The sequence below is a fragment of the Andrographis paniculata genome, unplaced genomic scaffold, assembly GCF_009805555.1.
Source record: "Andrographis paniculata isolate CXL003 unplaced genomic scaffold, ASM980555v1 Contig5END, whole genome shotgun sequence".
Classification (NCBI taxonomy): Eukaryota; Viridiplantae; Streptophyta; class Magnoliopsida; order Lamiales; family Acanthaceae; genus Andrographis; species Andrographis paniculata.
In genome coordinates, this window is record NW_026137595.1 from 1,204,903 (window position 1) to 1,228,112 (window position 23,210).

The 23,210-nt window shown below is 34.2% G+C and overlaps 5 protein-coding genes across 17 annotated transcripts; 3 read left to right on the forward strand and 2 right to left on the reverse strand.

Annotated features, from left to right (window-relative positions):
- The first annotated feature begins 887 nt into the window (after window positions 1-887).
- On the forward strand, window positions 888-2,180 carry LOC127259197 (histone H1-like). The gene is made up of 2 exons (XM_051286379.1): window positions 888-1,222; window positions 1,302-2,180. Exons 1-2 carry the CDS (start codon window positions 1,028-1,030, stop codon window positions 1,950-1,952), a joined length of 846 nt encoding a protein of 281 aa, XP_051142336.1. The 5' UTR covers window positions 888-1,027; the 3' UTR covers window positions 1,953-2,180.
- A 947-nt stretch (window positions 2,181-3,127) lies between these two features.
- On the reverse strand, window positions 3,128-6,038 carry LOC127259085 (calmodulin calcium-dependent NAD kinase-like). Its single transcript, XM_051286233.1, has 8 exons — window positions 5,804-6,038; window positions 5,411-5,634; window positions 5,268-5,332; window positions 4,952-5,173; window positions 4,693-4,819; window positions 3,929-4,248; window positions 3,540-3,684; window positions 3,128-3,367 (listed from the first exon to the last, which is right to left on the reverse strand). The coding sequence occupies exons 1-8, from the start codon at window positions 6,036-6,038 to the stop codon at window positions 3,128-3,130; spliced, it is 1,578 nt and encodes a 525-aa protein (XP_051142190.1).
- On the forward strand, window positions 5,882-13,693 carry LOC127259195 (flowering locus K homology domain-like). Of its 13 annotated transcripts, XM_051286376.1 has the most exons (10): window positions 5,945-6,024; window positions 6,127-6,193; window positions 7,445-7,567; window positions 8,116-8,415; window positions 10,244-10,484; window positions 10,685-10,833; window positions 10,913-11,098; window positions 11,473-11,559; window positions 11,689-11,975; window positions 13,439-13,693. In XM_051286376.1, exons 4-9 carry the CDS (start codon window positions 8,119-8,121, stop codon window positions 11,950-11,952), a joined length of 1,224 nt encoding a protein of 407 aa, XP_051142333.1. In that variant the 5' UTR covers window positions 5,945-6,024; window positions 6,127-6,193; window positions 7,445-7,567; window positions 8,116-8,118; the 3' UTR covers window positions 11,953-11,975; window positions 13,439-13,693. The 13 variants fall into 13 exon arrangements, with proteins under 13 accessions (XP_051142325.1, XP_051142328.1, XP_051142326.1 ...); XM_051286368.1 differs by lacking the exon at window positions 7,445-7,567 and having other exon boundaries at window positions 5,882-6,024; XM_051286371.1 differs by lacking the exon at window positions 7,445-7,567 and having other exon boundaries at window positions 5,882-6,024; window positions 6,127-6,166.
- On the reverse strand, window positions 12,193-15,535 carry LOC127259194 (fructokinase-1-like). The gene is made up of 5 exons (XM_051286364.1): window positions 15,007-15,535; window positions 13,776-14,026; window positions 13,400-13,691; window positions 13,070-13,222; window positions 12,193-12,935 (listed from the first exon to the last, which is right to left on the reverse strand). The coding sequence occupies exons 1-5, from the start codon at window positions 15,364-15,366 to the stop codon at window positions 12,540-12,542; spliced, it is 1,452 nt and encodes a 483-aa protein (XP_051142321.1). The 5' UTR covers window positions 15,367-15,535; the 3' UTR covers window positions 12,193-12,539.
- A 5,419-nt stretch (window positions 15,536-20,954) lies between these two features.
- On the forward strand, window positions 20,955-22,689 carry LOC127259182 (cytochrome P450 94A2-like). Its single transcript, XM_051286344.1, has one exon. The coding sequence runs from the start codon at window positions 21,036-21,038 to the stop codon at window positions 22,560-22,562; it is 1,527 nt and encodes a 508-aa protein (XP_051142301.1). The 5' UTR covers window positions 20,955-21,035; the 3' UTR covers window positions 22,563-22,689.
- Window positions 22,690-23,210: the final 521 nt, after the last annotated feature.

Sequence of the window (23,210 nt, forward strand, 5' to 3'; positions counted from 1 at the left end):
GAATGTAAAATTAATTTTTGATATAATATAAATACTAAAAAAATATGTATTTTAATTTTATTTTTGTTTAAAAAAAAATTGATAAATAATATAATGGACAAAGATAACATATCTCACATATAATCATCCCATAGAAGGGGATAGTATTATAGCAATTTTTTTTGGATTTATTTCATTTTGATTCGAGTTTGAATTTAAATTTTATTTTACATACATTTTATGAGATAAAATAAACTATTTTTATTAGAAATCCATTTGACTACACATGTACAAAAGTAGTGTGTTACATGAGTCTTCAACAAAAATTTCAACATATACTTTGTAAATGTTCATCTTCCACGAGCTTCGTATATAAATTTTACCATCCAAAATTTATCTGATTTCAACGATTTTCGATTCATTAGGTTTGTACTTTAAGCTAGTTTCATATCCCATCTCAAAACCAAATTTTAATATCGAGCATTTTCACACAATGCTTGAAAACTAGATTACACTCTTTAAACATATATGTATCGACCAGTTTGTCATTCAAACGTAGTATCTCTCGAACCAGTCAACGAAACAAGTCGAATAAATATTCGTTGGAAAGCTCACGAAATTCTCTACAACATGAAAAAAATTCAAAAAAAATTAAAATATCTACTCAAAGTTATTGTTCAATTAATCGAGCACAAAAACACACCCTAGGGTGCATAAAGATCCAACTTTTGGCTATACAATCCAACCGGTCATATTCATAAAAGGCTTCTACCGTCGATTAAATCTCATCTAACGGCTGAATTTTAAAATCTATCCACGGCTTGGATCCGCGTCACTCACCTCTCCACCAATAAGATTTCGTTTTTGAGTTATGAATCCAAATAACGCTACCTATTTATGCAACTCCATTTCTTTTTCTGCATCACTCGTCTCAGATCAAATCTACGATCGAGAATTGTGTACGGCGGTTTCTGGAGTTCGATTTGCTGAATTTCTCAATCCCGAAAGGCTCTAATCCTTGTTTTTCTGAACGATTCTGGAATTCTCCATGGCTACAGAAGATGCAGTTCTAGCTGTTGAGACGGAGGTAGCGCAGCCGGCGGCTGAGGAGGCTGTGAAGGAAGAGAATCCTCCGGCGAAATCGGGGAAGGCGAAGAAAGGTGCGGCGGCGAACGCAGCCAAACCGAAGAAAGTACCTGCGCCTAGAAAGCGTAGTTCGCCGACTCACCCGCCTTACTTCGAGGTATTGGATGATACGATTATTTGATTGTGGTGTTTGAGTGATTGGGAAATAAGATCTGACTATCTGTCTGTGTGCGCAGATGATTCAGGATGCGATCGTCACGTTGAAGGACAAAACCGGATCAAGTCAATACGCGATTACGAAGTTCATCGAAGATAAGCAGAAAGCTCTGCCGGGGAACTTTAGGAAGCTTCTACTCACCCAATTGAGGAAGCTTGTTGCCAATGAAAAGCTTGTCAAAGTGAAGAGTTCGTACAAGCTGCCGGCGATTCGTCCGTCAAAACCAGCTGCTGTTTCTGCGCCGGCGAAGAAGAAGCCTTCTGCCGCCGCCGCCGCTAAGCCGAAACCGAAGCCGAAGGCTACCGCTACCAAAGAGAAGAAAACTACAGTTTCAAAGCCCAAACCGAAGCCTAAGACAGCCGCCGCAAAACCTAAACCCGCAGCAAAGGCGAAACCAGCTGCCAAAACCAAGCCTGTTGCGTCTCCAGCGAAGGCGAAGGCCGCGCCTAAGAGGAAAGCACCGGAGAAGTCATTAAAGGTTGAGAAGAAACCGGCTGCCAAAGTTGCCAGGACGTCGACGAGGCTGACTCCATCAAGGAAGGCTGCTCCTGCAAAGAAAGCTCCAGTTGCTAAGAAAGCAGCTCCTGCGAAGAAAGCTCCAGTTGCCAAGAAGCCAAAATCGGTTAAGTCTCCGGCGAAGAAGGTCGCCGCAAAGAAAGGGAAGAAGTGAATTCAGGGTAGTTTGGAAACAATAAACTTCGTTGTAGGATAGTACTGTAAATTAACCCTTGAGAGCCTTTTTCCGGGTGTAGACTTCATGACTTTCGTTTTATATGGCCCTTTGATTATAGTGAATTCCAGTTCTTATTGTTTCTCCTATACAGTGGTTTTTGGGGATATTTAGATTATGTAGTTCACATCTTTCCAGAAAAGAAAAGATTCAGTGAGTTTCTTGTAATGTTCATTGGTGTGCTTATCTCTTTTCTTTGATTCTCCTTTTCTAGTTTTTGCTAATTATTTCTGCTAACTGATTGATTATTATGTTGTTGTTTAACTGCAATCCGAAAAAGCAGGGATTGCTGGATGAGTTGGATTCGCTTCAAACACATGAGGAGTACAATCCCCATACGTAAAAGAAAGCCTGACTTGATCCCTGAGTGCAAGGCACCTATTGGGGAAAGAGGTAAAATTACTAATCCTTTTTGTTGAATTCTGAGCTTACTTACAGTTTTATTGCCAGAGGGATCACTCTTCTTTTATTGCAGCAGAAGATTGATTATAGTTTTGAATAGAAATCCTTTAGCTACAATTTACTGCAGATCAGGGGAATTTTATACTATTATCTCAGGATTTTCTTGAAGTTTGGCACAATGTCTGTGCTTGGTTAACTTAAATCCATTTGATTTTATGTGTAGCCTCTCATAGTAGGATTACTGTTAAGTTTCTGGGCTATTGGTAGCAGAGAAGAAGAAAAACTTTACGCGGCTTTTAGCTAAATTGTATACTGCTTGATGCTTCTGGCACATGAGTAGCACATTTATCTGTGGAGAAAAAAGATTCTCAAATGCTTGACAATTTGTTTGTATACCTATCCTTTCATCACAGAATTAAACTAGTGACTCGAAATCTATGGTGTTCTGCTGCCATGTCTTTTACATTCTTGAAAGCCCATGAAAAAAGCTTTTCCCTTCTCATACTGCATTTAGGAACTTGCATGTTCAGCTCTCTTGTCACTCACCTATGTTATAATATGAATTAACAGAAGTGTGAAGTCATATCCTAAGAAAATATTGAATATATGATTGATCTTTAGATAGAGAACTCCACTTAACTTCATTTCTGTCATCTTGTAGCCTCATAGACATACGTTGGGAGATATATGTAACTGCCAGCATGCCTGATTATTTATTCTCTCAGTCTCTCAATTTTCTGGATAGCGTATTTGAGCTCTTTCTGAATGTTTGTCCGTGAGGGTGACAAAACTATGTCATGCCAAACTGAGCCTGCTTCAAAAGCCGGGTTTGGATTCTTGTAGAGCTCATAAATGTTCTCTGCTTCTTCATTCGACCTGCTTACCATTTGCAGGCAATTTATCTCATCTGGGTCGACCAACAAGTTCTTTTCCTTGTCTTTCCATCCTATCAACTTCATGACCACAACATGTTAGTGAAAAATACGTGCTTGTCTCCGCATAATTTGCTCAGGGAAATGAAAATGTCTTGTTTCTTATATTCATATGTATGATTTTATCTTCTTATACTTGGCTTTGAGTTGCATTTCCTGTGTTCAATTGGATGGTTGACACTGTCAATTTTACCTTGGGAGGGCCTTCCAATGCATTGGTGCTGTACAATCGAGCATTGTCTACTAACTGGCAATATGTTTTAAATGCATCTGCAAATCTCTTATGTGATCTCAGCTGTGAGTTGACCCTCACAGCTCTTCTACTCATGATAGCTCTCCTGCAGCAGAAGAATTACAAACTATCAGCTTCAAAAGCTTTTATCTTGCCCGGAAGATAGTAGTTGCCGACTAAATTTTGGAAGCTGCTATTTTCCGGTACTATGATAAGGTAATAGTTTTATTTTATAGTTCTTAGCATTTATATTTATATGTAATGTTCAATGAAGTACCACATGCGTGAATATCTATCTTCTTGTAACATATAGAGAGAATTATGCTGTGGTTATTATCTGTTTCACTTACCTGATGCCTCGAATGACTGCTAAGTAAGTATCACAGACAACGCCAACCAACTCTATTCTGTAGGGTCTTCTTCTTTTAGTTCCATCGTGCTCTTGTTCTTCATCAATTTGCTCCCAGTAGTTTTCAGTTACAACTCCACTGTCGTCTACTCTGTAGCCGGCTCCCATTCTGTATCGGCGGCGATGAACATTCCTTGCCATGGTTATTGTTTGCACAACAAATGGTAACCATGAAAGGGTGCCATCCATGATCACATCTCGCCCTTCATTAAGTGCTGTGACCAAGAGAGATGATGCCGCATCTGTAGATGATTGGTGCACCTAGAAATTGCATTTAGGACGCAAGATTGTCATAATGTCTGTAAATAGTTAGTCGTAGAGAACAATAGAGCAACAGGGCTTTACGATCTTATGCTGTAGAATATGGTTGCTATATAAGTTAACGATCTACAATTGCATTGCTAAAGCTGCAATTCATATATATTGCATTCTCTAGATTATGTAGCCTTAATCTGGACTAGGAAACAATGTATAACGTGCAGGAACAAACTATTACACGTCGACTCAAAGGATTTTGGACGCTGATATCTTCTTAATCATGTTAAATACATATAATGATGTTATGTTTATGCAATAGTTACTTTTGCTTTTAAGATGTCGAGTAATGTTATTGTATTTCTTTGCAGAAGTTTAATGAATCCCTTTTACCATTTACATATATACGTTTGTAATGCATAAAATTTGTGGCGCGGATTAGTTAGTTACCAGTTCAGCAGTTTGAAGCATGTCGTGGTGCCCTCTTGAGCTAAGGGCTCTGTAGATGACGTCCGACTCTTTGAAGGCATCTGCCTCGATAACAACAGCATTTCCGGATGCTCCAGCCCAGAATGGCCTGTTCAGGTAGCCATGGTCAATTCTTCGTCCTAATATTACTTCATAATCTTGCAAACTTATTTAATCGACTAAAATTGAAGTGTTCTTATGTATTTTGTCGCTGCAGGTCACATAACATCGATTCTCTTACTCTTTCAGAATGTCCTTTAGCACGGTACTCTTGCCGGCTCCCATCCCACCACCCATAAAGAGGAGAACAGGGCTTCTGTCTTTATGAGCCATGGGAACCATCACATTTGTGCACTGCGAATCGTCAAGGCACACGAGACCAATCGCCTTCATCTCCTCCACCAGCGTGTTAAACACTCGCGTCACCTTCAGGTTCTTAGTCACCCTCTCGAATCTCTGTTCTCTTTAAGTTTGCAAAATAAAATTCTGTTATCTTTAATAGTTATGTACTTGAATTTTCACGAACGGTATATGAAGATATATGTGCAGAAGCTTACCTTGTTGCCGCCATGACAATGTGCTTGAGCTTCTTCTTCGGCCCGGATTCGGCGCCTCCCAACACCTGATCAGTGTGATACTCTGATTGTGATTTGATTTGAATACATTTTTATAATTTAAATTCGTTGATTGAAATGCAGACCTGGCTGATCATATAGGAAGCGTGTCTCCAATGAAAGGCGAAGTAACTGAGGCTGCATCTCTCGAACTCTTCGACCAATTTAATGAAGAGGGAATCAACGCCCGGCTCGCTCGAGAAGAACTCATACATGTCTTCTTCAGATCCCTCAGATTTGCGGATATAATCCGAAGCCAATTTGCAGAGGTTTGGGCATTGCCTCCTGTCCGAGAACCCCATTTGTCTCGCTGTCCGTCCACACAACACACTGTTAGATAAGATCTCAACCATTTCAAATCAATATGCCTCCATTCTGAGTTTTTTTCTTTTTTCATTCATGACAGGTTCGGAGGGATCTGAAGAAATAAAAGGTTGGGATGAATCGAACTCTTTTTTATTCATTTGTGTTAAACCTACCTACGTAGTGAGAGAACTTTTCGATGCTGATAACCTGGCCATTGTCGGTGGTCCTTATCCGCGGCGCAAACCTTTGATCCCGGATTTTCTTGAGGCGAAAATGGACGGCGACCACCATGAAAAATCCGATGATGATGGATACGAGGATCTCTGTGTAGGTGGGCTTGGCGTGGGAATTGATGTCGACGTCGACATGACCTTTCGAATGAGAGACGTAAGAAGTACGTACATGCATGGAATGAAATGCATTCATACATATTGTTGTTATTATGAATCAGATGATCTAATAAGAGAGATTTATTTACCTTTCTGCATGTCTGAAGAAGGAAATCAGTTTATTTGGGGATGGAGACAGGCAAGCAGGTAATAATACGATACTCGTTTTACCAGGTAATTTTGGATACGTACATACGTATACATACATATGCGTGTGTGTATTATTGAATTTGTTGTTTCTGCTGTTTGTGTGTTGTATTGTGCATTGTGATTTGTGTGTACTAAGTTGGTTATGTTTGTTTGAATACCAACGTGGGTTCGAAGATTGGGCCCACGATTTTGGTTGGGCTCGGCCCATATCTGAAAGATTCTTATTGTTTTAAAAATTAGAGACTAGAGATATTTTTGTATTTTTTAAATATTTTAATAATAAGAAAAAAGTTTAATGTGCTTGGTTGGTTATTCGATGAAACAAATAAAAGCATGTAGACCTGATGTATATAGAATATACAAGATATGTTATAATTAAAGGTAATATATAATACAATTGACTTCAGTATATGAATTACATCTATACAATGCAACTATGTGACATTTTTCTTGTTTGGGTTTGTATTGTCACAAATATTATTTATTTATTTTTTTGGTTGTTAGACTATTTTTATTTTTAATAAATTTATTTATTTAAATATATTTGATAAATATAAATTAATTTAATTTATAATTTTTAAATATAATTTATTAAAATATAATGTTAAAAATATTTAAACACATATTTTAAAATTATTTATTTATTATCTAAATAATTATACTGGTCTATCCTTCTGGGAGGGAGAGTATCCGAGACATCATTAATTTATAATTTTTTTTTAAAAAATATAGAAATTTTACAATTAGATCCCATAAATTTAGAAAAATAAAAAGAAAAATTGAAAGTAGTACGAAGGCTCAAATGCGAAATAAATATTCCATCTGTTCCAATATAATAATCTGTTTATTATTTTGGTCCAAAATAGTAGTCTTATTTTTATAAATAACTATATTATTATAAAATTATTTTTACTCTTTAATTTCTCCGACGCAATCAAGCCTATAGTTTTTGGAACGGAGCAAAGTAGTTAATTATAAAATACTATCTTCGTCCGGCCTGTTCTAAGCTATAAGAGTATATAATATAATATTTTTAATATTTTGACGGCAAAATGTAAATATGAACTTAGAAGGGGACGAGAAAGATGATTTGCTAAATTTGTGTGTTTTTTTATCCATGTACTTTTGAATGAGGAGACTTGAAGGGAATTTCGATTAAGTTAGAGGAGTAAACAGAGATTACAGTGACAGCTCTCACTGCTATTAACTTTGAGGTCTGAGTGAAATTTTATACAAATTAGAGGGGTAATCTGAGATTATCTATAACTTGGACAGGTAGCCTTCGCGTACTGATAAAAACCTACTACGCCTAGCGCGGCATTTTGAAGTTCTCCCGCTCGAGTTGTTGGTTCGGATACCTGCACTCGTTTAACTCTGCAATTCTAATTTCTAGCCCGTGTAAGTGTGCAAGTAAGTTTGAATTACTATGGCGTGTTCCCGTCGTCCGAGCATAAGGATTGTTGGATGGTAGAGATTTTTAGCATCTATTTTGGTTTTAAGGTTCTTATTCCTGGGTTTGCATTTTGGTTGTGTGGTTTGTATTTTCGATGAAGGAAGCGTAGTAGATGTGTGAGATGTTTAGTTGGATTATTGCGGTTTTTGCATTGGCCTTCAGCGCGCACGAAATGCGTTCCGTGTGGAAAAAACAAATGCAATTGTGTATGAGCAGTTTCTTTTTCTTTTTTTTTTTTTTGTTGTGAAGGAAGGCTCGGACTGAATTGGATGTGGCAAAAGGATTTCTTTCCTGCGCTTCGATTTTTTGTGTTTTTAATTATTAAATTGGTTTAATACAGTGTTCCTAAATTTTTGTAAATTTTGTTAGCGATGTGTAGATTATGAATTGACAATCGTTCTTGTGTAAGCTGTGATTAAGTGACATTTATTGATGGACTATTATGATTCTGAGTTATATGCATGATTTGATGTTCTGTATATATTCATTGCAGCAAATGGAAGAGAAAGATGAGAAGGATTTAGAGAATGCGCAAGATGTGCAAGAGACTGATTGCCCTCCTGAGGAATCATATAATCCTGAAGAAGTACAAGGAGACGAGAATGCTACAGTTTCTGTTAAGAAGGCGAAATGTGGTGGATGGCCGGGACAAACTGTTTTTAGGATGCTAGTCCATTATCAGAGGATTGGTGGTATCATGGGAAGTAGAGGAGAATGTATTAAGAAATTACGTCATGAATCGAAGTCTCAAATTGAGATTCTTGATGATCTTCTTGGTACTATAGAAAGAGCTGTGAGTTGTTGATGGCTTTCATGAAATGTTATTAGTTTGTTTTGGTTATATACATGCTGTTTTTTTGTTTGTCAGTTTTTGCTTATGATATGGTTTCTTCTGCTTGATTTTTTATAGCTACATTAATTCCTCTTTGAATGTTGTCAGTATGTAATGACTTGAATTTGCTTTCGGTTTGTGGAGCTTATATATTTTCGTTTACCTATATAGTCATACTCATTAATTCTGCTTGTTTTCAAAATGAATCTAAGTTGAAAACTTATGGTGTTCATAAGGTCATATTATGAAGAGCTTAGGAAGACTCATGTTTTTTTTTTCTTCCCAGTGCTACTTGCTTTTGATAGATAACATGGATATATCATTATTTCCGTATTATAACCGTGACTAGTTAGAGCTGTGACTATTCAAATCCTGGGACCTCCATACTTTTCAGTGCTGACCCTGATAAACTTAGTACGAAATTCATATATTGGGGATTTAGAGATTGAAAAGGCTTAAAAATACATAAAACGGGTCACCTGAAGGGAGAGTGATAGGCTTTATTTGGAGCCAATATTGACATGGACAAAATCTAAACATAATTCTATATCTTGGAGATAGTTAACTGAAAATATACCTTAACAATAGTATCAAATATTACAGATAACTATAACGAATTTGGGAAAGAAAGGAGAAATTCTTTTTATTATGGTGACCAAAATGAATGCATGCAGGTTTTGCGAATTAAGCAAGATTTCAATGTATCATCTGGCCTCAAATCTGAAGAATCAAGCTCTGGAATGCAGAGATGAATTTCGAGCATTAAGAGCTGACTTATTCTTCTGGCTCTAAGTCAGATTGAATTTTGTGAGGACATCTGTACCAAGGATTGCTCTCTTTCGGGTAACTTCGGAACTTGGTCAATTGATGTCTTGCAAAAGTTGATAAACTCACAATGGGTAAATAACATAATGAGTTGGACAAATATGCTACTCTACCTAACTATGTTAGATTTACTGCTATAGCTTAAGAATGAGAGGCATCTATGAGGGAAACTATGGGAAGAGAAATAAATAGTTACTTGAGTTTCTGAATTTATCATAAAAATATTTCGCAAACAATTAAATGGTTAATTGGTTATCGTTAACATCCAATATTATGGTCAACATAACTTCCTTTTCATCATACAACTTTTAGGAAATATATCTTAAAAATTCATACAACGTCATTGACATCCTGTATCAAAACAAGAACTCTCAAAAACAAATCTGATTAACTTGCTAATTGGCAAGGATCGACAAATACTAATTAATCACAATCATCCATGTTACAGTATTTTACTATAAACTCTGTTAGGATTATTGGTTGACCTAAACTTTGATGGATGTTCCCTATAGTGTTTCCGTTTTGTATATTCAGTTATAGTATTTATCAATTGGATCTTGTGTGAATTATTATGAATTTGAACGTGCATCTTTATTTAGCCCAATATTCTGTTTGTTAAGCTCTAAATTCTAGCTGCACGAGTCATTTCCAACCGTTCCTATCATTTTATTCAATATCATATGCATGATATATGTGTAGACAGCTCAAATGGCGAATATGAGACAGTGATGCATTTTAAAATGCTGATCGTTATGAATAACTTTGACATGTTAAAGATGAACTCGCATTGTTCAGTTTAGCAACTGAATATCTATGGTGCTTATTTGTGGGGTATAGATGAATTTGTTGTTCTTTTCTTCAATAATGGTCTATAACCAAGCTTTGCAATGAGAAGGATTTTTGTAATTTTAATTTCGTGAATTTGCTTTGTAATTTTATGAACTAATGAATTTGACCTCATCAGGTAATGATATATGCTACAGAAGTTCCAGGCCTCTCTCTTTCCCCTGCCTTGGATGGGCTAATAAAGTTACATGAACACATTATCGACCAAGTGACAAATACAGCTAGTCCACTAGGTGGAACTGTTTGCACAAAAATTCTTGTGGCTGGTGGACAGGCTTTCAATTTGATTGGGAAACATGGAGATACTATAAAGTCAATTCGACATGATTCAAATTCTACTATCCGAGTTCTTGGAGGAGGTACATCAGTATCTGAGTATGTTGGTTGATGGCTTGTGGTTTATTTGAAATGCTCTTTTTGATACTTGTTCATTCAATTACCCATAAATGTTGAAATAAAACAACTGAGTTTCAGATACACACAGTTCTCGAACTTTCTTGGATTTTCTTGCTACTCAATTATTGTTTGCTTCATTGCCAATTTGGATTCATCTTTGCAGAACATTTGCCTCCATTTGCTCTACCAGACGATAGTGTAGTTGAGATACAAGGGGAGCCCTCAAATGTAAAGATGGCTGTTGCATTGATTGGTGCACACCTTAGGAAATTCGTAGTAGATGAAAGTATTTTTCAAGTTCTTATAGACCGGGTAAATTTGAGTTTAAGAATTTGTGATCCTTGTTATTCTCCGGTTGTGTATATTCATAGAACTTATTTTACATGATCAGATGAGAGAACGAAATACTCTTGCAAACCTACCAAAGCGGGGGTATCAATATGGTAATTACCTTCCACCACCCGACGCTCCTCCTTTGGACCAGTCAACTCATCTGAGCCAGCCAAATTATGGAAGAGATGTGACAATGGGAGCTCACACAAGTAATGTTGATCCCCAGAGAGCAGTTATCACCAAGGTAAATTGCTGTCCAAAAAATGTTTGCCATTTTTTTTTTTAATTGGAGTATCGAAGGGATACATTGGGATTTTTTTTTTTTTGTTTCCTCTGTGTGTGTGTGGTTTAGTTTAATCACTGCTTTTTATGTATCTCGAAGAAGTGATCTTTGGGGTACCTTATCTCTAAAGATTTTAAGCCTGAAATAGCTATATATATATATAAGGAACTAACTAATTTCGAAGTTGATCCTAAAGTGCATCTGTTACCTGTTAATTTTCAGTGGTCCTTGATGCCTATATATATCTTAAGGCTGTCGAATCTCTTAATCCATGAATCTTCCTGGTCTTTTTTGAGCCATATTTGCTTCTCTACTTGTGTAATTATTTGTCTCAGGTCATTGAGAACATTCCAATCCCATTGACATATGCTGATGCTGTGATCGGTCTCAACAGAGTCCAAGCTGCACAGCAGTTGGTACAGGTATTTCCCATTTCCTGTTTGAGCTAAACTCTTTTCATCTGTCTTTTACATTAGATAGGTCGACTATGTCACCTTGTAGAACCTAGTGTTTCGCATTCACATTATACATAATCACTTTGCACGATGCAGAATTCTCTCGCTGAGGCTATGAACAGACAGAATGCTGCGCCTCTGCCTATTCCAGTTTATAATCCCTACGCCCCTCATGATCCTAATTTTCATTCTTCAACAGCCAATCCTCCTCCCTGGCCAGCCGGTCATAGTGCACCTCCGCCAGTTCCAGGTTATAATCCCTACGCCCCTCGTGATCCCAATTTTCATTTTTCAACAGCCAATCCTCCTCCCTGGCCAACCGATCAGAGTTCTAGCTATGGCGCTGGCTATTGGCCTTAGAGACAGCTGTGCTGCGTGTCAAGGTACATCAATTCTGCCCGACTCTTCTATATACAGCATATTTTGATGCTTGATCATTAGAGTAGTAGAATTTGCAAATGTAGTTTGCTAAGGTGTAGTTCTTAATTACTTTTTTTTCGTCGTTTATGGTTTAACTCAGGTGTAGTTTAGGGCCCTAATCAACTTTCCCATAGATCTCTAATATCTTAAATCTTTATATACGTTTAGGGCCACAAAATATAATTTAAACACAATCCCGATAAACTAAAATCAACCAAAAAGCCCGTGAAAGGCAATACAGTGGTGTGGGAGGTGAACTTATGACACTGTTCAAAACCCCCCCGCCACCACATAGGACTTGCTTAGTGTAACTTACCTGTCGGCTATTACATCAAAACGATCCAAAACAAAAATTCAATTGCTTATCCTCATTAAGCAAAGAATTTCTTGGTTTACTGAAAGGGGGCTGGGGCTGCTGTAGCTCTGTGATCCCTCGAGATTGACTGACTATACACTGGGATCTCCATCCCTTTGAAAAATCACATCTGTGTGTATCCTAGCTCGAAGAAAATTAACTTATTCTCGAATCAAGATGCTCCAATCTGCAATGCCTGTTGGCACCCGAGCTTGGGTAGCAGTTCAGAAACTACTTCTTTCAATGGCGTGTGTTGGAGCCAAGTATTGTTCTTGTTACCAATTCCGGGAGGATTCTTGGTCAGGATTGTGATTTCGTCTGTTTCAGAATGTTCTTTTAGCAAATCCACCCAAAATTTGTCATCCTCGTAGAGGTCTGATCCTGTCACGAGTTCCAAAACTTTGTTGAGCGCAGCAACATTTCTACCGGCACCACAGCCTGTAGCAGTTGCAGCGCCCACTGCATTTGCAACGGTCAATGTCTGGACCAAAGACATGTCATGTATATAACCAAATGCAATGGGTGCCACAAAACTGTCTCCACACCCAACTGTGTCGATGACATTAACCTGTTTGTATAGGATGGGTTATAGAATAAGGGTCATGAATATGCAGGACCCAAATTGAAGTTCTAAAGTGCAAATTTAAATGTAAGACTATATCTAGGATGTGAACATTGCATCGAGGATATGAAAATTACTACCTTAAATGCAGGGGCACAAGATATACTTGATGGCGTGATTAGAATGGAACCTCTTGGCCCCATTTTGATTATCACCCATTTTGTGCGAACCCCGTTTCTGAGCAACTCTTGTCCAGCTAATATGGGATCGGTTCTGCCGGTCAATGATTCAGCCTGCACGTTATAAAAACCTAAAAAATGATAGAAGAATGATAAAATAGGTGCATGACAATGGCAGCTTCCTAACTCGACGAAAATTTTAGTCTCTTATAATGCTTTCGCCACAAGATTATGATGGTGTAAAGTAATATGCATAAAGCATGTAGAAATAAGATATAAAGGAATTCAGACCTCATCTGAAGTTAAAAGGAGGACGTCACTCATCCTCAGGTACTTGTCAAGGGCCATTTGTTCTTCCGGTGCTCCAGCAATCAGAGACTTCCCTCGTGGTCCAGGGTCGAAAAAGATTGATGTTCCTACTTCAACAGCATATTCCAAAGCGGACACAAGTAGCTGTGGGGAAAGCTCATCAAATCCGTACCCATTGCAGAACATGATCTTTGATCTTCTTATAGCCATCTTTGTTTTGGTCGGGAGAATCTGAATCCAACCAAACGCAGGCTCCTGATGAAAATCTACAGGGCTGCAGAAGAAATAAATTTTAGGTTCTTAACCCTTAATCTCCATCTGCAACCTCAAACATCAAACTTTAAACTGATTGTAATACCTGCAAAAATCATGCCTGTGCCAAGGGTCTACTAAAACCCAGCACAAAAGTGTCTCGGGTGTGGTTGACGATGCATCAATTGCATAATTCTGCTCATTCATTTCAACCATACTGATCCCTTCACCATGAAGCACATCTAAGAGGAAACGACCATAGACTTCATCACCGACATGACCAATGCTAGCAACACGAAGCCCTAATCTAGCTGCTGCAATGGCCATATTGCAGTTGCCACCAGCTTCCCAATTGTTCTATTAATACAACTAAACCATCAATATCCGTTACATCAGTAAGAATTTTAGCATATGCAGAAATAAGTCTCGACTCTCTACAGAGGGTTAAAATTTTGGGCGACAAAATATAATACATGATGTATAATGGTGACTGTCAAGAATTTTACTCTCATAAAGAGTCAAACCATGAGAATCATTGATAAAGAATCCTCATGAATCAACATTGCCACATAGATTCAAAACCCTTTCGCTCCAGTTAGTCTAAAAACATTAAAAAAGTTAACTTTTAGCAGTTTCTTATATCCATTTCCAGCAAAATTCCTTAAAGCACAAAAGAACAGGATACTTTCCAACAAACTAGCTTCAAAAAAGGGCACATTATATTCTTATCAACAGTCGGCTAGTGATCAAACATTAGATAGGTTTAGTCTAAGCCACAGAAAAATTTAACTCTTGCTTTCTCCATCCACCACAATTCTATTTCCTGCATGGTACGTGCAACCCTCTACATTGCAAGAAAAATGGTAGTGTAAGTAGTCTTCTGTCCAAATTTGGAACCTTAACTTCAAAATCATACTTAGCACTAAGTGTTAAGCTACAACATAGTTCAATCTCCCTCTTTTTTCATAATACGAGGGCAGTTCACGGCGAGTATGCACTATGGGAATTAGGTAGGGGCTTCAAGAACATAGAGCAAACACAAATCAACAGCAGCAAGGTCCATACCTACTCCTCTATTAATGCCTGAGAAAATCTTATCTTAGATTGAAAAACACCATTCATCCTAATACTCACATCACATATACACTATTCAATGGTGTTTTCAACACTGTCCTATGCAAAATATTCGAATAAATCTGAGCACTATATCCTCTCTAAAAAATTCACATCTGACAAAAATATTCAGAAACATAACAGACTGATAATTTCTTGGCCATTGCCCTAATAAAGCATTGAAATAAACGATAAAAAAATAATTAATAAAAGCATAGTACAACCTTATCCGGCGGCGATTTGGCCAATTCTTCCAAATAAGCCCTGCGTTCGTCGAAGCGCTTCGGCGGAAGTTTGGGAACGTTGAGCACAATATCAACACAGAGATTCCCGAGCGTAGCCACGTCGAAATCCTTAACTCCGACGGATATAATGCCCCTATCACCCTCGAGCGAGCCATTGGCGTAATTGATGGAATTACGGCACAGCTGAGGGGGAACGTGAGTCTGAATTCCGCAGCATTTGAAAACAGGACGAGTTTGGAATCTCGTCTTGGGGGAAAATCTAGGGTTTTGGAGGGCGTCGAGGTACGGAGAAAAGAGTGCGCGATTGGATTGAAGGGATAAAGAAACGTGATTATGCATTCAGAAACGACGCCGCAATCGACGAGAATCGAAATGAAATTGGGAGAAGAAGAAGATGATGACGAAATTGCAAACCCTAGCAGATAGATAGATTCATTTCAAGTAGGAATTCGCCATTTCCGTTTCCTTTCTGATCGAGGAGGTCGTCTGAAAATATTACTATTAATTACTTAATTAATTATTAATTGCTTATAGTACTATATTATAAGTTTATCAAATACTTTTTATATATTCTTTAATTTATAATTACTTACAAAAATATTACAACTATTTATATATTTAATCTGTTAAATATTATTTTATTTTATTAATTCATTTATATGTTTTTCAAAATAGGTATTTTCTCAGTATTTAATAATTTTATTTTACTATTAATTTTGTCTATGTTAAAATAATAATTTTTTTTTTTTTTTTATAAATAATCATGTTTACTGTTAAATATTTTTATATTTTTAATATTATTATATAAATATTATTATTTTTTATATTAATATATTTATATAAAAATAAATGTCAATAATATTAAATCTGTCCAACACAAATTTATTTATTCTTTTGGACTGTGATAATATATTTTATATCACAATTAATATAATATTACTATTATATTCACAAAAAATTATGTTTAAAGCAAACAAGCATATATTGTGGACGAAGAAAATATATTTTGTGCGATTAAGTTAATTAATTAGTTTAATTAAGGTTAAAAATTAAAATGCTATTAAAATATATAATTATTTTTTCTAAAAAAAATAAAGTGAAACGAACGAAAATAAAAATAATTGACAAATAATGTGGGAACATAAGAAATATAATGTAGAAATTATTTCTTTTGTTCGCTAAATTTACTTTTACTTTCATTTTTAATTTGTCTGCTAAATCTACCATATTAATAATTTTGGCAAAGAAAAGAAATCAACGTTTAATTATTATTTTCTTTGTCCCATTTAATTTGTCTATTTTTTTCATATTCGTCCGTTTCACATAAATTTTTTTTAAAGAAAAAAATATAATTATACGCGTTAATCATATTTTAAATTTTACAATTTATAATTTTTTTATTTTAATTAAACTATTTAGTCCTCTTATTTTAATCTATAATTATTTTTAACAAATACTCTTCTTAGTTACTTACTAATTACATATTATCTAAAATTTTGTGCCCAGTTAAAGTGGACAAATTAGCTATGACGGAGAGAATATTATTCATTAACACTTATTTACAACAAATTCTTCTATCATTTACTTTAATTTCTAACTAAATTTTCAAAAATACTTTCGACTATTTTTTTACTCTTATTATGTTTTAGTAAAATATTTATTTTTCTTAATATATATATATGTAGTATCCTAATCAACTAATTTTAATAGACAGTATAATTTTTTTTAAAAATATTATTATTGCATAGCCTTCAACCATCTTCTTCATGTTTGATTTTTTTCCAAAAAGAAAAATAAAGGGTTTGTTTATTTAGATCAATTTTTTTAAGTTTTACTATTTGAACTCGGTGTTTTTAAAAAATATATTTTTTTTTTCTTTCGCAAAATATTCTATTAAATATTATTTTAATACCAACCTCCACGCCCGACAATTTTTATTCAAACAAAAAATTGTGATAGTTTAGTTCAAAATATATTGTAATAAAAGTAAATAATGAAAATAAAAATAATAATAAAATCTAAATCAACAGGACAACTCCGACCCTCTATTGCCTCGCAATATAGAATAACAATGAATATAAAGCTATATATTAATTAACGATTTGAATAATTTTTATAATTGTATAAATATATAATCAATTTTAAAATCAGTAATTTAATAAATAAGTGGTCCAAATCAAGAACAAGCTCGGGAGTTTGATCAAACTCATTTTAAACGCTTCAATTTGAGTTCGTATCTAACACGTATTTTAATACTTATCGAACACGCATTTTAATACTCTATCTGTACAAGCTAAAAGTAGTGTGAAGGTAAAAGTAGCGAAATGACATTTTTGTACTTATTTTATTTTGTGTATAAAAGTAATGATGTGACGTAAAGTAGGATTATTTGTAGAAAACATGGGGTATTTAATGAAATAGTTACTTTGTAATTGGACGTCCCAAAATAAAAATATGTATACTTTCTAACTTGACGGAGGGAGTACTACATTTTGTCGTAAGTTTAATTTTATATTTATAAAAATGTATTACTTTCATCCGGCTCTAATAGTTTTATTTATTTTTTACATGTTGATATTTGAATATTATTTATTAAATCAAAAAAATAGTACAAATTTTAAAAAATTTAAAAAAAATACTTTTATTAGTGTCTTATAATACCAATAGAAAAAAATTTGTAAAAAAAGTTATACAAATATAAAAATATTTTTAATATTAAATACAATAAGTAAAAGGTAAATATGACTCTTATAGACTGACGGAGGGAGTAATTTGTATATTTATTTAAAAATTAAATTTACATCAAAATTAAGTGATACAAACTACAATATATCTAGTTCATATTAATTTTGAAAGTACCATATCAATACATGCAATAATATTTCACTATTAAAAAAATCTTTTGGATGACTGCACATATTTGATACAGTTATATAGAACCATTTTTAGATAAATTTTGCTCAAAAAACCAAACTGATAATAAATGTTTTTTTAAGAAACTAAAAATATGCTCGTTCTGTTACTATTTATGCGAATAATTGAAGAGTGAGTTCTGCTCTATCTTGTTTTAATATATTAAAATTCAAATTCAAATTCAAATAAAATTGCTTGTTAGAAATTTTGGGGAAAAATAATAAGATCAGACAATAAACATATGGCAGATAGTATGATATCAAAATCACATGACCTTCGATACAGTCCAGGTTGAATGTAGACTCTGATACTATGTTAGAAATTTTGGGGAAAAATAATGAGATTGTCTTATTAATCATCAAAATAAGAGGCCTATATAATAAAACCAAATTTAAATATAAATCTACTAAATTTAAAACTGAATATATAGAATATCTCAAAGTTGTTTTTAATGAGCTAGGCTTAAATTCATTTATTTGAATTAATAGAATTTCAACCATAATCCATAAAACACAACTTTTATATATATATAAAAAATATATAAAAAATGTGCGTATAAACAAAGCATTATTTTATATCTAATAATAAATAGAAAAAATTAATATGTCGACGTAACATAATTCGATTTTGGCAAAACAAAGGCGTGTTAAATTGACAATACATACAATGTGGTACCAACACACCTATATTTTGTCCCAGCCAAATTACATGTCGAAATAATCAAATACTATTAGGCCACCTCTAACCGACCTCATATTAGGAGAATTTTTCAAAATATGAAGTTGGTTATCGAATTGACTCTGAGAATTTTTCTAAATATAAAGTGAGTTATCTAATCAGCTCCTAACGATTTTTTTAAATTTGAAGGATTTTTTTTTTTTAATTTACATATTTGCTTCATAGATATATATATGTTTTTTAATATTTGATATCTTAAATTTATTATTTATATTTTATCTTATTTTTTAAAATCATAAATGTTATGTTAATTTAATTAAGTGAAATAATTTTATTTATTATTCTTTAAAATTTATCAATAATTTGAATTTATAAATACTATATATATTTTTGTTAATATATATATAATTTTAATGAGCTTTTTTAATTATTTAAAATAAATTAAAAGAAATTATATATACTTGTAATATTTTTAGAAGATTTATATATATATATATATAAATAGGTTGAGTGTGTTAAATACTAAAAAAATAATTTTTAAAATTTTTATCACACAATTTTTTTATTGACACGAATTTTAATATGTATAATATATATTTTATTTTATTTACAAAATACTAATATTTAATATAAAATATTATTATTATTTTTTATTATTATACGATTCTTCATACTTTACATAAAAAATTCTTCAAAATAAAAATACAATTTTATTTTTTTTTAATGAAAAAATTAATTAGAGATGGTCCTAGAGGTAAAAACATATGTATACTCCATCCATTTTATGTGCATGGTTTCAAAAGATTTTTTTGTATTACATGAGTATTATAAAAAAATAAAATTATGAGATGAACCTTGAGTAAATAAAATTAAAAATAGACCAAATAAATTATAAAGGAAAAAAAAGCTAGTTAAATGGATAGCCCTATATAGAAAGTGAAATAATATAAGTGGACATGATATAATATTGTTAAGTACGTTCAAATAATTTAATTTTAGCCGAATTTAATAACTTGAAAATCATAACAATAAGGTAAAATTTTAGCCGAACTTACTAGAATGAAAATCGAATTTGTAAGGTAAGTTATAGTATATGTGACAGACAAGACTAAATGACTGTAGAAATTTTTTTAATCAATGACATCATGATCATAAATTTACATCTCGGACAACTAAATTAATATTTTTTTTTTATAATAGATATAAGAATCGCACCAGTGATATAAAAAATAATATTTGATGTTCAATTGCTAATATTTTTACGAATAATTGTGTATATATATTATATTTCTTAATATTAATAAATAAATATATAAAAATCGATTAGAAATACTCACACATTGAATTCTAGTTTTTATTTGTTATTTTATTTTATTTTCTTATTTAAGAACATATGGGAATTCATTTCGGGTCGAATGAATCTGGATCGTAACCCGAGATATCTTATAGAAATTGAAGTGGTATAAACTCTCGCTTTGTTCACCCAACACTCTTTTAAAATTACGATTCTTAAAAAATAATAATAAACAATACAAAATATTTTTTATAAAAATAAAAAAGTAAAAAAAAATTAAATATTTATTAAATAAAATTTAAAAAATCAAATATTCAACTTAAAATAATATATGTTATATTTTTTATATAATTTTTTATATTCTATACCAAAAATCAATACATCTATCTAAAAGTCACAACACATATTGTATTAAAACGAACAATATAACTGTATTGTATAAATACATTACTTTTTGTTTTTTACTATAATTGTATTGGTTTTCTGCTATGACATTAACATATGTTGACCGTTTAGACACAACTAATATATTATTAAATTTAGTACAATTAGTTCATTTATAAATTACAATTACGTATTTCTGTATTATTTGTATTTATATTGCGAGTGTACGTATGCATTAATTATGTAGGTAGGAAAAATTGCAGCGACTACATAGGAGCTAGGGGTTAACAGTCCTCAAAATATGTATTTATTTTATGTAAAAAATAATAAAATTATGTATTTTATAGTAATTTGTTCATCCTAATTTTTTATTTTGTAATGTAAAAATATATAAAAAATTAATCATAAATTTTATGTAATTTTGTTGAATTTTTTTCTAAAATATTTAAAATTTTTAATTTTTTTTCCAAAGTGTATTATGAATAATAAAAAAAAATAATATGCCTCAAACTTTTACTGCTGGTTCCGTTATTGCTGCGCAGCGTGAATGTCACGCCTCGAGCAAAATGACATAAATAGCGATGACAAAAATAATAATACGGTAGAACTGTAACGTATGTTTTGCAATTTTCGTTGTCTACGTAATTTTCACTGTCTATTAATGTATATATATACTAACGGTGGTGGTAGCGATTCCCAAATTTGATTTAGGGTTCTTCTTCTTCCTCCTGCAACAACAATGGCGGACCTCGATCATTACTTCTCCATTTGCCTTCTTCTTCTCCTATTGTTAGTGTTTCCGCTCGTGCTGGTTTTCAGAAGCTTATCTGACTCGTCTTCTTCGTCGAGATTGCAGGTTCCGATTGCGTACCCTATCTTCGGCTCCATTTTCCAAATCTGGAAGAACAAGGAACGGCGAGTGCAATGGATCGCCGACATTGTTAATTCCACCCCGAATCTGACGTTCACGCTTCACCGGCCGTTTGGTTACCGCCAAATCTTCACCGGAAACGCCGCGAACGTGGAGCACATGCTCAAGTCGCACTTCCATAACTACCACAAAGGCGAGGCGTTCCGCCGCACGCTGGCGGATTTTCTCGGCGGAGGAATTTTCAACGCCGACGGAGATAATTGGAAGTTCCAGAGGCAGGTTAGTAGCCACCAGTTCAGCGCAGGATCGCTTCGCAAATTTGTGGAAACCGTCGTTGATTCGGAGATCGGAAATCGTTTAATTCCGGTGATGGCAAACGCCGCCGCGAGCAGCTCCGTCCTCGATCTGCAAGACGTTCTTCAGAGATTCGCTTTCGACAACATCTGTATCATCGCCTTCGGTTACGATCCGTCGTACCTGTCGCCGTCGCTTCCGGTGGCGGAATTCGCCGTCGTCTTCGACCAGTCTCTGAAATTAATCAGCGAAAGGTTCAATTCCAACATTCCTTTCACCTGGAAGATCAAAAGAGCTCTCGGCGTCGGAAAAGAGAAGCAGTTGAAGATCAAAGTCGGTGAGGTTCGCAAATTCGCTAAGAGAATTACCAGGAAGAAGATTCTAGAACTCTCTCGAAACTCCGATCTCGCATCAGAGGATCTCCTTACCAGATTTTTACAGTCAGGTCACTCCGACGAAGACCTAATCACCGACGTAGTGATCAGCTTCATAATCGCCGGCCGGGACACTACATCGGCGGCGTTAACCTGGTTCTTCTGGCTGATCCACAATCATCCAGAGATTGAAACAGAGATCATCACAGAAATCAACGAGCTCTCAGAGAAACCGATCTACGACGGCGTGAAGAACATGATCTTCACCCACGCATCCCTCTGCGAAGCAATGCGTCTGTATCCACCGGTGCCGGTGAGCACCAAATCGGCGATAAACGACGACGTTTTGCCGGACGGTACGGTGGTGAAGAAAGGTACGAGAATAAGCTACCATCCGTACGCGATGGGGAGGTCGGAGAAGGTTTGGGGTTCCGATTGGGCGGAGTTCCGCCCTCGGCGGTGGCTGCAGGCGGCGGAGGACGGCGGCGCCGGAAAATGGAGGTTCGTCGGAAGGGATTCGTTCACGTATCCGGTCTTCCAGGCAGGGCCTAGGGTTTGTTTGGGGAAAGAGATGGCTTTCCTGCAGATGAAGCGGGTGGTCGCCGCCGTGCTGCGGCGGTTTAAGGTGGCTCCGGCGGCGGAAGCGGCGGAGCCGGTTTATGTGTCGGACTTTACGTCCAAAATGAAGGGAGGATTTCGCGTAAGGGTTGAAGAAAGGACTGAATAGAAGCGTATTTGAAAGGCGCTTTTTACGTTAGCGCGCTTTTAGAACAATAGATAAAAAACGCCAAAAGGTCGTATACATATTATATATTCCATCCGTCTCATATCTATATATCCATTTGCTTTTTCCACGGAGTTTTAAAAATATTAGTATTATATTGGGATAAAATAGAAATAAAGATAAAAAGACTAAATTAACCCTATTAGTATTGTATGATATAAAGATAATGTCATTTGTTTAATATATTATAAATTAGAAGGACATTTGTAATGTTATTTGTTTAATATATTGTAAATTAGAATGGTATTTGTAATGTTAGGTAGATAGTATAATTACTAAAAAATGAAATGAATACTTTGTTATGGTATGAACCAAAATGAAAAAATGGATAGATTGTTAAAGGACGAAAGAAGTATATACTAACAAAATGAATACTTTTTTTTTTTTTTTTTTTTTTTTTTAAATAGGTATAATTTGAAGTTTAGTTTTGATTGTAAATTGAGTTATAATGTAATACTCCTTCAGCTAATTTCAAAAATATATTTTAATAAAGTATTAAATATGGATATTATAAAATTTTAAAGATATAACTTTATTTGTTTAATAAAAAAATGTATATTGCGTAACGTTAATTTGGGCCAAACAAAAAGT

Excerpts from the sequence above, each read along its gene's own strand:
- LOC127259197 (XM_051286379.1), top strand. The coding sequence starts at position 1,028 with ATGGCTACAGAAGATGCAGTTCTAGCTGTTGAGACGGAGGTAGCGCAG. Across the intron at positions 1,223-1,301 it reads CTCACCCGCCTTACTTCGAG|ATGATTCAGGATGCGATCGT; the intron begins GTATTGGATGAT and ends CTGTGTGCGCAG.
- LOC127259195 (XM_051286366.1), top strand. The coding sequence starts at position 8,065 with ATGATTCTGAGTTATATGCATGATTTGATGTTCTGTATATATTCATTG. Across the intron at positions 8,416-10,243 it reads TTGGTACTATAGAAAGAGCT|GTAATGATATATGCTACAGA; the intron begins GTGAGTTGTTGA and ends TGACCTCATCAG. Across the intron at positions 10,834-10,912 it reads TTCAAGTTCTTATAGACCGG|ATGAGAGAACGAAATACTCT; the intron begins GTAAATTTGAGT and ends TTACATGATCAG.
- LOC127259194 (XM_051286364.1), bottom strand. The coding sequence starts at position 15,366 with ATGCATAATCACGTTTCTTTATCCCTTCAATCCAATCGCGCACTCTTT. Across the intron at positions 14,027-15,006 it reads CCAAATCGCCGCCGGATAAG|AACAATTGGGAAGCTGGTGG; the intron begins GTTGTACTATGC and ends TTGTATTAATAG. Across the intron at positions 12,936-13,069 it reads CTTGTGCCCCTGCATTTAAG|GTTAATGTCATCGACACAGT; the intron begins GTAGTAATTTTC and ends CTATACAAACAG.
- LOC127259085 (XM_051286233.1), bottom strand. The coding sequence starts at position 6,038 with ATGCATGTACGTACTTCTTACGTCTCTCATTCGAAAGGTCATGTCGAC. Across the intron at positions 4,820-4,951 it reads CTAAAGGACATTCTGAAAGA|GCCATTCTGGGCTGGAGCAT; the intron begins GTAAGAGAATCG and ends CTACCTGAACAG. Across the intron at positions 4,249-4,692 it reads TGCTTCAAACTGCTGAACTG|GTGCACCAATCATCTACAGA; the intron begins GTAACTAACTAA and ends TGCAATTTCTAG.
- LOC127259182 (XM_051286344.1), top strand. The coding sequence starts at position 21,036 with ATGGCGGACCTCGATCATTACTTCTCCATTTGCCTTCTTCTTCTCCTA.